The 12,186-nt window shown below is 34.4% G+C and overlaps 1 protein-coding gene across 1 annotated transcript; it reads right to left on the bottom strand.

Annotated features, from left to right (window-relative positions):
- Positions 1 to 10,549: 10,549 nt before the first annotated feature.
- On the bottom strand, positions 10,550 to 11,843 carry LOC125370793. Its single transcript, XM_048377523.1, has 2 exons — positions 11,383 to 11,843; positions 10,550 to 11,215 (listed from the first exon to the last, which is right to left on the bottom strand). The coding sequence occupies exons 1-2, from the start codon at positions 11,581 to 11,583 to the stop codon at positions 10,787 to 10,789; spliced, it is 630 nt and encodes a 209-aa protein (XP_048233480.1). The 5' UTR covers positions 11,584 to 11,843; the 3' UTR covers positions 10,550 to 10,786.
- Between the last annotated feature and the right edge of the window lie 343 nt (positions 11,844 to 12,186).

Raw genomic sequence — 12,186 nt, 5'->3', positions numbered from 1 at the left:
GACTGTAACGACTCGGAACCACATCACATGAGATATTTTCTGCTTTGGCCCCCACTGGCCTCACAGTTTTATCCCTTTGGTGGGTTCGAGAACTTCCTAGGAGGTCCCCCATCCTAGAATTTCTCTGAACCAAGTACATTTAGCTTTGGAGTTCCTACAACTCCACGGCCAAACAACCAAAAGGCCTTTTGTGATTAGTTCAAACTCTTTACGTATATGTTATCAATCATTTTCCACCCCATTTCGATGTGCAATTCTATTAATTCATGTACCCTTGTACCTTAGAATGCTGCCATCCTAGAAGCCTGCCAGAAGTTGCTCCTTGTCCAGGCATCCTATCTTTTCTTTACCTCGGCATTCACTTCCCACCCTCATCGGACCACTCTCTAGGCCAGGCTGTCACATGTCCACCAGCTTCCGCCTAGTTTGTCCTCGAACCACACATCTACTAGAGGGGTCTTGCTCTGATACCATTTGTAACGACTCGGAACCACATCACATGAGATATTGTCCGCTTTGGCCCCTACTAGCCTTATGGTCTTATCATTTTGGCGGGTTCGAGAAATTCCTAAGAGGTCCCCCATCCTGGGATTTCTCTGAACCAAGCACGTTTAACTTTGGAGTTCCTACAACTCCACTGCCAAACAACTAAAAGGCACCTCATGTGATTAGTTCCAACTCTTTACATATATGTTATCAATCATTCCCCACCCTATTTTGATGTGCAATTCGATTTATTCATGTACCCCCGTACCTTAGAGTGCTGTCACCCTAGAAGTCTGCCAGAAGCCGCTCCTTGTCCAGGCATCCTATCTTTTCTTTGCCTCGGCATTCACTTCCCGCCTCGTCGGACCGCTCTTTAGGCCAAGCTGTCATATTGACAAAATCCTAGAGAAAGGTGGAAAGGAATAAGATCAAGACAAAACCTTGCTAATAGATGATCTAGTCAATTTAGAACTCAACATTGATAAGATAGTGAAAGTAGGCACTGAATTTGGTGAGCAAGTTAAAAAATAGATAAAGAGAGTCCTTAAAAGCAATCTCAGCCTTTGCCACCCAGGCTTTTAAGATAGTAAGCATTGATCAGCTGTAATAGTGCATGAATTAAATCTTAATCCTAAAGTAAAACCAGTTCAACAAAAAAAGAGAAGGTTCGCACTAGATAAGCAGGAAGCTATAGCCCAAGAGGTAGGAAAGTTGTTGCATGTAGGATTTATTGGTTCATTATCCTGAATGGTTGATAAATATTGTCTTGGTAAAATAGCCTAGCGGGAGGTATCGTATGTGTGTTGATTTTACTAATTTAAACAAAATATGCCTTAAGGATTACTATCCTTTGCTAAGTATTGATCAGATGGTAGATGCAACAACATGCTTTAAGTTGTATAATTTTATAGATTCTGCACAGGGGTACTATCAAATTCCTTTAAAACTAGATGATGATGCTAAAAAATAGCCTTCATCATAGAAGGAGGAACATATTGCTAATCAAAATGTCATTTGGACTTAAAAATGCAGGAGCCACTTACTAGTGATTGGTAAATTTTATGTTTAAAGAACAAATTGGTAGGAATGTATTGTTGCATACATGGATGATATTATTTTCAAAAGTGTTAAGCTAGAGGATCATACCAAAGACTTAGAGAAAGTCTTTGTTGTACTATCAACACCCATTTTCCAAATTCAAATATCAATGGAATTATGAAAAACTCTATGATGAAAGTTATTACCTTTCTCGAGTTTCGGGAGATTAAGGACGAGTGAATCTAAGTTGGACTATGAATAATTAAATTAAAATCACTTTTCTATTAATTATTAGAAAAATTAACTTTGAGGGGTAAAATGATAGTTTCAACAAGTCTAAGGACTAAATTGCCATAATTTTCCAAATGTTTTAGGCCTCGGAACCAATCGGCTCTATCAGAGCCAATCGACTTAATATAAATCTGAATTGGCTTTCTGCATAGTCGGTCAGCTCTACACAATGCTGATTGGTTATTTTTCACGATTTGACACCATTTTACGTGTATTTTTTATATTTAAACAACCAAAATATAAACATAGGTTTCTAGAAATTATTTGTGATAATTATTAAGATTTTTTTGATATTGTTGAATGATAAAGAGAAAATCTTTGAAGCATATCATTATAACTTTTAGGGTTTTATAACCCTAACTCTATGAATAGAATAGTATATCTTATGTCTAGGGTTAGCTACAACCATCAATCACTAGAGTTATATTCATTTAACAATTTTCATCATGAGAGATTTTTGGAAGACAATAGCTTTTGAGAGAAAAACTTGCATAGAGTTTTTTTGTCACTAAGAAAGAACCCTAGAATTAGAAAATTTTTTTTTAGAACGATAATAGTCCTTTTCTAAATCTTAAGCCGCATTGGATTCTCAACCTATCTTTGATTCATCTGCCTCCTCATCTCTTAAGACTCGTAGAACGATAATCAACAATGACAACTTAAGGGTTCTCCTATATCTACATCATCAACACCTCCTGCCCTATCAGTTATCTATTTATGAATATAAAAACATGCCTAGGGTGTTTCTAATATTATTTCATAAGATTCATGTGATTAGAATATGTTTTCTTCTCTTATGAATTGACATGCTATAACTCATATTGGGTTTTAAATATAATTAGTTTAATGATTAGGGAAACATAATTAATTTGTTGTGTTTATTTGGATTAGATTTCTAGGATTGCAATTTAAAATTGGGAATCTACTTTAGGGAGTTATTTTCACTTATTGTCAATTTTTTAATTTTTAGACTTTGCATGTTTTTAGCTTTTAATTATTTAATTCCATTATTTATGTTGTCTATTCAATCTTATAAATTTTAATCAAATTTTCTACTCTTTGTGCATGTAAAAATTGGCTTCTAGGAATGAAAAGGTGAAGAAATCCATAAAAAGACTAATCCAGGCCCCTAGAGCTGATCGGCTCAGTGCAAAGCCGATTCGGCTCAGCGTTGAGCCGATTGGCTCTATGCCCTTATCCAATTGGCTGTGTGCACTTTTGGCTTAATTTTTGAGTTCTCAATGTATTCTTTTGGCGATTTTACATAATATACTTAGTATTTAGGTTTTTTCCTTCATTTTTTGTTATAAGAAAGATTATAATAGCTAGGTTTTAATTTTTTGCCCTTTTATTTTTGCTTTATGCTTGATAAATATCAAATAACTACAAATTGATTGCCTAATTAAAACTTGAACACCAGACCCTAGGTTAACAATTGGACCCAACATGAATGTTGTAGCCCATTAGGCTAATTAGATGGTAATTAGGCTAAACCTAAAATCACTATAGACCTAGTGGACTTTGCATGCTTTAATTATAATTAATTAAGGCATGTTAGGTTCAAGATCACATAATTTGGGCCTTTGCATAAAAAATAATCCATCTAGACTTAAAGGCTTGTAATTAAAGCAAAACTTGTGAATTAGGCTAGATTAAGAAAAGCCTTATACATAATTAATTAGTAAAATAGGTTAACTAAATTTGGGTTGGGCTTAAATAAAATGGGCTAGAGTTGGGTGGCCCTCACATGTTCTAGTGCTTGATGTGTATAAATATAACTGTTGCATTTATAGAAAATAGCTTATTAAACAATAAAATTAAAGACAAAGATACATAGATAAAGAAGCTGGCTTCCGAATTCATCTCTAGATGTGGCAAAGCTTCGTTATGGAATCGAAAAACACCACTCAATTAGAAAAAGTGTCGTGGCGAATTTCTGGGTGGCGAATCCCATCTTCGTGCTATTCTTCGTACACTTAATGGCCATGAGAGGATAACATTGAAGCTGATCAAGTGGCAAAATCAGAAAATGGAGAACTATTTCATTCTATAATGTTAAAGGAGATTCAAAACAATCTAATTATAGAGTAAATGGAAGTTAATCTTATAGGAGAAGGTGACAGTTGGATGAAACCAATTATTCAATACCTAGAATAAGGAGAGCTCTCCATGGATAAGATTCAAGCTAATTAGATCCAAAGGAAAGCTGCTAACTACTCCTGATATGAAGGTATCCTTTATCAGAGATCTTTGACTCATCCTTGGTCTAGATGTGTTCCTTTGGAGGAAAGAAGATATGTCTTATGAGAAATACATGAAGGAGTTTATGGTGTCCACGAGGGAGCAAGGACAATCATAAGGAAAGCTCTATTACAAGGATTTTATTAGCCAACCATTAAGGCTGATGTAGTAGATTTGGTAAAAAAATGTGAAAAATATCAGAAAGATAGTGATTCCATTCATAAGCTATCGAGGTAAAGGAAGTTTGTAATTATTGCAATAGATCATTTGACTAAATGGGTAGAAGTCGAGTTGGTGGCAACGATTACAGAGAAAAGAATTGAAGATTTTTTTAAGAAAGCGGTAATCTATCGGTTTAGGATCTTTTATATGCTTATAAAAAATAATGGGAAACATTTAAGTATGAAAGATTCAAAAGTCTATGCAAAAATTTAGGGATAAGCTCATATTCACTTTTGTGGCACATCCAAAAACTAATGGACTAATAGAAGTAACTAACATAACTATCTTGTAGGAATTGAGGAAAAGACTAGATCAGTTAAAGGGAAGCTAGGCAGAAGAACTCCTAAATTTTATCTAGGCTTATAAGACATCTCCAAGGAGAGCTATTGAAGAAACCTGTTTAAGTTAGCCTATGGGATGAGGCTGTAATCCAAGTTGAAATCAGGATATCTACGGCAAGGGTCAAATATGTTATTGTCCTTAGAACCAAGAAGAGGGATTGGATTGGTGATCTCAAATTGTGGAATGGAATAATTTTAGGTCACATATAAGGATTTCAGAAAGAGTAAACAAAATTAGAAAAGGGTTGGGGTTAGAAAGATTGACATAAAGGTCTTTTACAAGTTCACACAACAACTCAGTGTTTTCTAAGGCTGACACTAAACCTCTTCCCTTAGTGAACCAAACCTCACTAAACCCCTTAACCCTTAAGTATCAATGGTTACTCGATAACCAATTTCTTGTGTTTTTAATGCCTAGGCTCACACAATAACCCTTTAGAGTTTTAGTTGAACAACAAGATTCAACTTAATACACTTTACAAAGAAGAAAATGGAGACATAAATTTGTAAGAGTTTGGATAAGACACAATCACACAATTACTTCTTAAGTCTTTAAGAGTATTTATACTCATACCTACCTCTTAGAGACGTTCCAAAGGGTCCAAAACTCATTTAATACAAATTAGATGACTTGGCAAAAAGTTTCCTCATGAAAAGCACCCCCGCGCTTCTCAATCACCCTCGCGCTTTCTAAAAAGACATGTTGGGGCTCTAACAGCTCCAGACACGTGGCTCTGACTTAATGGTTGCTATCTCAATGACTTTACATTAATTGTGAAAACTACCCTCGCACCTGGCTTTTTCGCACTTAGAAGCGCCCCTGCGCTTCTCATTACGATATCAACTGCCATTTTGAGTCTTAAGCTTTGAGTTAGAGTGCCCTCGTGCTTCTTGAGGATTTGACTCTTTGATTGCCAAGTGTCACTTTGTCATTGGCAAGATTTCAGATGGAATATTTAATAACTGGAATGATTTTGACCATGTAAAAAGCGCTATTGCACTCTGAGAGCGCCCTCACGCTTTTTGGGTCTGTTTACAATACTTTCTTAAAACTTTAAGGAAGCTTTGGCTAATCTGAAATCTTTTAATGCACTGTCATATAGACACTCAAACATGATGTTAGCAATATTTAATTTAGTTAAGATTAAAATAGAGATCAATTGACTCTTAGGTCAACATATGTGGATGATGCTGACAAGAGCAACTAGATAAGGACAAATGTTGATTTAGCTAAAGAAATTATAGATGATGTATCCCTATGGGAGGTTGCCTATAAGAACAAAATAGCCACATATCATATGATGCAAACATAAAACCCCGCTTGCTTCAAATTTGACATTTAGTCCTAAGGAAAGTAGACATGGGCAAAGGAGACTTATGGGCGAATTAGGAAGGTCCCTACCGAATCCTGAAAGCAACTAGAAGTGGGGCCTTTCAACTTGAAACCTTAAAAGGAATCTGTGTCCCAAGGTACTGGAACATTGATCATCTATAGAAGTTCTATTAGTAAAGGTCGGATGCCAACCCTTGAATTTACTCTTTTTCCTAAGTATGGTTATGGGCGGCAGCTCGGGCGTGCATTGAAGTGTCTTTAGTGACTACAACACTGTAAGGCTTTTCAACCTAATCGAAAACATTCTAACTAGTCATAGAAACTAGGGCAAAGATGGGAGTTACCACCTAGGTAATTCACCGCGATACATTTACTAATGAGTTACATTTCTCGGTTCCATAGGTAATCTTACGCCATGAATCTAGAGATGGATCCAGAAGCCAACTTTCTTATTTGTGTATCTCAATCTTTAATTTTATTTTTTAACGGGCTATTCCCTATAAACACAATATTTTATATTTAGAAAAAAGTTATGAAAATGACCTTGAACTTATTACAAAAATCTAATTAAGTTTCATCCTTTTTTTGGCTCAATTAAACCCATTAACTTTTATAAGAGGTCCAATTAAGTTCCTATCCTTTTTTTTAGCCAATTAAAACCATTAACTTTTATAAAAGGTCCAATTAACCCCTAATATTAACAACGTCCAAAATGTCATTAAGTGTAAGGGTCTCATTATTTTGAGAGCGTGAATAGTAACAGCTTTGAATATCTTAAAGTCACGCCTATATCGCATGATAGAGAGAAAGCCACTTCTTTTTCTTTATTTAACTTACATTATAGCTCTCACAATTATAGAACCTCCTTCTAGGACTGGTCTCCCTACATGAAGTGTACATCTTTGTGGTTGTATTGCAAAAATATATTGGAAGTGGTGGGATGTAATCTAACTCAACAACTTGTACTCACCCTTTACTTATAAATGAGCATGACGAAGAAGATGAAAATGTTGTTGCCATTTCACGTGAGCAAAAAAATCACTACTCTTCTTTATAAATTAGGGATTATAGATATTAATTGTGTAAAAAGAAAGAAGAAGTGGCTTTCTCTTCGTCACGTGATATAGGCATGACTTTAAAATATCATAGTAGTTATTATTCGCGCTTTCAAAATAATGGTACCGTTACACTTAATGGCATTTTGGACACTGTTAGCATTATGGGTTAATTGGGCCTTTTATAAAAGTTAATGGGCTAACGGCATTTTGGACGCTGTTAGCATTATGTATTAATTGGATCTTTTATAAAAGTTAATGGGTTTAATTGAACTAAGAAATAAGATGAAAACTTAATTAGACCTTTTATAAAAGTTAATGGATTTAATTGAGCTAAGAAATAAGATGGGAACTTAATTAGACCTTTTATAAAAGTTAATGGATTTAATTGAGCCAAAAAAAAGGATGAGAACTTAATTGGACTTTTCTAATAAGTTCAAGGGCATATTTGTATCTTTTGCCTGATGTTTACAAGCATAAAACACAGCATGTGAGGTCTTCTTAGGACTAATCCATTCTATTAAGCCCAACCGATGTTTAAAGTTATTAATCTAATTTACTAATCAATTATGTACAAAGCTCATATTGACAATAGGGTAGCTAGTGCATTTGTCATCTAGAAATTAAACATAGAGCAAAAATAAAGAACATAAAATTAAATCTAGTTATCACAAGCCTCCTACAACTAAGAAGTTGAAAGAAAAATAATACCTAAAACTAAGTACAATACCCAGATATTACTAGAATAATCAAAAACACGAAAAATTGGGGCTAGAATTTGAACAACTGACCGACTCAAGGTATAGAGCCATTGGCTCAACGCAGAGCCAAATTGGCTTTACACTAAGCCGATCAACTCTAGTAGCTTTTTCTAGTTGGTTTTCCAATCTCTTGAGTTTTTCACATTCTAGAGCCGAATCCACGTGCATAGGAGATTAAAAGATTGATTAAAATACAAGAAAAACAAAGCAAAAAGAATAAATAATATCGAACTAAGTAGAAACTTTAAGAAAATCATATAAACCCTGAAAAAGATTGCCAGTAAATGAAAACGATAAATTTAAAGTTTTAATTATGAAAACCCTAAAAATTAATTTAATTTCAAAATACATAAAGAAAATACAAATCTAATATGCAATCTTAATCATTTGACTAAACAAATCTAAAACTAAAGGATAGACATATTAACAGATTCAAACCTTAGATGTTCTTATTATCAGGTTCAATGTCGAGCATGTTAATTCATAAGTAATCCTATTCTAATCACATAAAACACATAAAGAAAGCAATAAACAAAGGAAATCTTAGTCATGTTTCTAAAATCATAAAGGAACATAAGAACTAATTTAATGGAAAAGGTGATGTGGATGATGATGGATGTTGGGGAACCCTCAAATTGTCACCATAGATGGTTGTTCTGCGAGTCTCAGGAGATGATGAAGCGGTCTAATAGAAGATCATATGAGAATCTAACGTTGTTTAGGATTTGGACAAGCTTCTACCGTTCAATCAAAATACTTTCCTGAATTGAGCTCTTTCTTAATGGCCTATGACTAAAGTTATCAAAAAACCTTTATTTATTAAAATGAACAGAAAGGGAATTGATATTAATTGCTATAAGTTGATGATAATTGGTAACCTTGGAATTAAGTTATAATGAAATATATATATATATATATATATATATATATATATATATATATATATATATAAAGCTACTATTTTTAGGAAACCCTAAAGGAGTAGATAGATTTGTATCAATTATTTCAAAAGAAAAAAATATCCTTTATCGGTTATTAATATCCAATAAATAAATATTTAATGTTTAAATAATTATCAATAAAATCTATCAATTATCATTAAATACCTTCTAGAATCTTATTTTTTATCAACTTTTGGCTTTTAAAGTCAAAATATGCATAAAACGACATCAAATTTTGAGAATTAGCCAATTGACAATGTGTAGAGCCGGTTCGACTCTATGTAGAGCTGATTCGACTCTGTGTAGAGCCGATTCAGTTGCACGCAGAGCCGGTTGGCTCTAACGTGTAAGAAGTTTTGAAAATTTTGACAATTTAGGCTCTAAACTTATAAAAATTACAGTTTCACCCATCATACTTATTTTTTATATTAATTGGATCTAAATTGATTCTAGATAAGTAACTTTAAGTCTAATTATTCTCAATCCTTACTTGGATTCGCCCATCCTCAATGTCCCGAGATATGAGAAAGGTAGTAACTTTCATCATCAAGCTTTTTGTAATTCCCTCGATATCTGGATTTGGAAAATGGGTGTTGACAATGGTTTTATTCCTTGAGGTTTACATACTTAGGTTTTTTGATAAGGTATTCAAGATGGGAATACATAGTAAGTTGACGAAGCAATAAAAGACTATCCTTTTCTTTAAGCAATTATTTTTATATGATTGAATGTTTAAAAACAGACCTCTATAATAAGAGGCAACAAACGCCTCATAGACTTAGGATGACAAAAAGACCTCTATAATAAGAGGCAACAAACATTTCATAGACTTGGGGTAACAAAATACCTTACCATAAGAGGCAACAAACACTTCATAGGCTTGGGGTGACAAAAGACCTCGAGAATAAGAGGCGACAAAGCACTTCATAAATTTTGGGTGTCAAAAAACCTCACCATGATAAGGCAAACTAAAAACTTCAAGATATTGAAGTCCTTAAGTAAATCCTTCAAGATTCGATATTTAAGACCTAACCATGATGAGGAAAACTAAAAACTTCAAGATATTTAGGTCCTTGAGCGAATCCTTGAAGATTTGATTATTAAAGACCTCATCTGATGAGGCAAAGCTAAAACTTCAAAATATTGAAGCCCTTGAGTGAATCCTTCAAGATTCGATGTTAAAGACCCCACTTTAATGAGGCAAAGCTAAAACTTTAAGATATTGAAGTCCTAAAGCAAATCCTTGAAGATTCAATGTTAAAGACCTCACCTTGATGAGCCAAAGCTAAAACTTTAAGATATTAAAGTCCTTGAGCCCTTACAGATTCGATGTTAAAGACCTTGGCATGATGAGGCATAACTAAAACTTTAAGATACTGAAGTCATTGAGCGAATCCTTGATGATTCACTGTTAAAGACCTCACCATGATAAGGCAAAGCTAAAAAGTTTGAGATATTAAAGTCCTTGAGCGAATCCTTGAAGATTCAATGTTAAATACCTCACAATGATGAGGCAACCTTAAAACTTTAAGACATTGAACTCTTATATCAAGTCCTTAAAGATTTAAAATTAAAACCTCCCCATAACGAGGTAATACTGAAAGCCTCACAATCTTAAAAGTTCCATAATAGATCCTTGAAAGACTTAACATCAAAAGCCTCATTAAAAGAGGGCAACCTTAAAACAACTTTAGAAAATTGAAGACCTATTCAGAAGAATCCTCAAAAAGTTGAAGCCAAGAACCTTACCAAGACAGGGCAATGGCAACGAATATCCGAAGACTCAATATAATTGTCATCCTTATAAATTGAAAAGTTTTAATTTGTTGACATATCATAAAGGATTAGTCAACTAGATACGATGAGGCATATATAAGATAAGAAAAGTATCTGTACAATGTAGCAAAAGAGAAAAATCCCAAGGATACCATGCCTCAATCTATGAGGAAACCATGCCCCAAGAAAAAACAAAATCGTTGTATGTAAAGAAAGATTTTCAAAAGTTATAAAGAGGTTATGGAAAAAATTTCCCATCATCAAGATGAATAGCCATTTCAAGATCAACAACCTTGAAAGTTTATTCTCCTTTATATTCAGATGCCTCCTTTAGATTAGGGTCTTGAGCGTTGTACTCTATAAGGACAAAGGCTGATAAATCTTGAAGATTGATTTCATCAACAACTATGAGATTGGCATCTGGAACCGCTTGATGATAATAGGAGATCATGGCAAAACACAAAGCTTGAAGCTCTTTGGCTTCTGCTTGGAATTTGTCCTTAGTGACCATCTTGGCAGACTCAAAGTTGGTGATAGTAGCCATTGCAAAATTGACAGACAACCATCCTATTGGACTGAGAAAGCTAGACTTGGACTTCTTTGAAGCGGAAGCTCCCTCCCTAGACTTAGCCTCTTTAGAGCAGGTCCTTATAGAATGAAGAGTAGGCTTAAATCTTCTTTCCTTTACCTCTCGGGAAAGGAACTTTGAAGCAATGAGATTTTTCACTAGCTGTCAAGGAAAGAATCGTCAAAGATTCAGAAAAGGAAGGGGAAGCTTCCTTCTTCAAACTCAGACCTTTGAAGAACAAGCCGGGGTCCATATTTACAAAGAAACAGCAAGGTAAATAAAAAGTGCATATGTTTAAAATGCATCAAGGTTAATAAAATGATGAATACCTTGAGTGTCTCAGAATGTCCAACGGCCGTATTCAGACCCTCATCTTTGTAATATGAATCTACATTCTCATTAGAATCAGAAGAGGCAAGGCTAAATATTGCTTGAGGAATAGAAACTAGGAGAGAGAGGAAGTTTTGAATAAACTTCTTGACATAGTCCTTAACTAGAGGATGTTTAGACTGGCACTCTGCCAGTAACATTTCTAAGAACAAAGAATTTTCTCTCACAAGGGGAGCTCTACTTGCTTTCCTAATAAGAGGAGCCCAAGAGGAGGGCAAGTCCACAAAGGTAAAGTCATGATGGATGAAGAAAAAAAAATTTCTTTAATATTTGATAGAGGATGGAAGGTCATACATGAGAGTTATAGTTTGCTAGACTACTAGTATATATGAAAGAGCTTGAGTCACACTTAGAAACAGAGAAGTGGTGGTGGAAATCATCTAAAAAGGGGATTCGACCCTTTATCCTAAAAAGTTCTGAAAGAAAACATATCATATGAATGGAATTAGGGCGCAACGGGAATCTGATAAAATTTTAAAAAATCTAATAGGAGACCAGAAAGAGGGAAATAAAGACCAACTTTAAACTATTCCCAAAAAAATACTAAGGAGCTGGAAAGGGGAGGGTGTTCCGCCCTAAAATAGGAATTGTATAAAAATAAGGTATAACCCAAAGGAATGGCATACATAACATTAAAAGCATCAATATCCTCTTGGGAAACCTTAGGGGCAAAATCCTCCAATGACTTTCTAGCAGGAGTAGAAGGGTGTGCAAAGCTGCTTGCAATTCTCCTATTATTAACT

This window comes from Ricinus communis, chromosome 8, assembly GCF_019578655.1.
Source record: "Ricinus communis isolate WT05 ecotype wild-type chromosome 8, ASM1957865v1, whole genome shotgun sequence".
NCBI classification, from domain to species: domain Eukaryota; kingdom Viridiplantae; phylum Streptophyta; class Magnoliopsida; order Malpighiales; family Euphorbiaceae; genus Ricinus; species Ricinus communis.
Note: the sequence above shows the minus strand (reverse complement) of the source record. Positions and strands in the feature narration are given on the sequence as shown.

Coding starts and splice junctions, on each gene's coding strand:
- LOC125370793 (XM_048377523.1), bottom strand. CDS start 11,583: ATGTTACTGGCAGAGTGCCAGTCTAAACATCCTCTAGTTAAGGACTAT. Junction 11,216..11,382: donor GACATTCTGAGACACTCAAG/GTATTCATCATT, acceptor TTTCCTTGACAG/CTAGTGAAAAATCTCATTGC.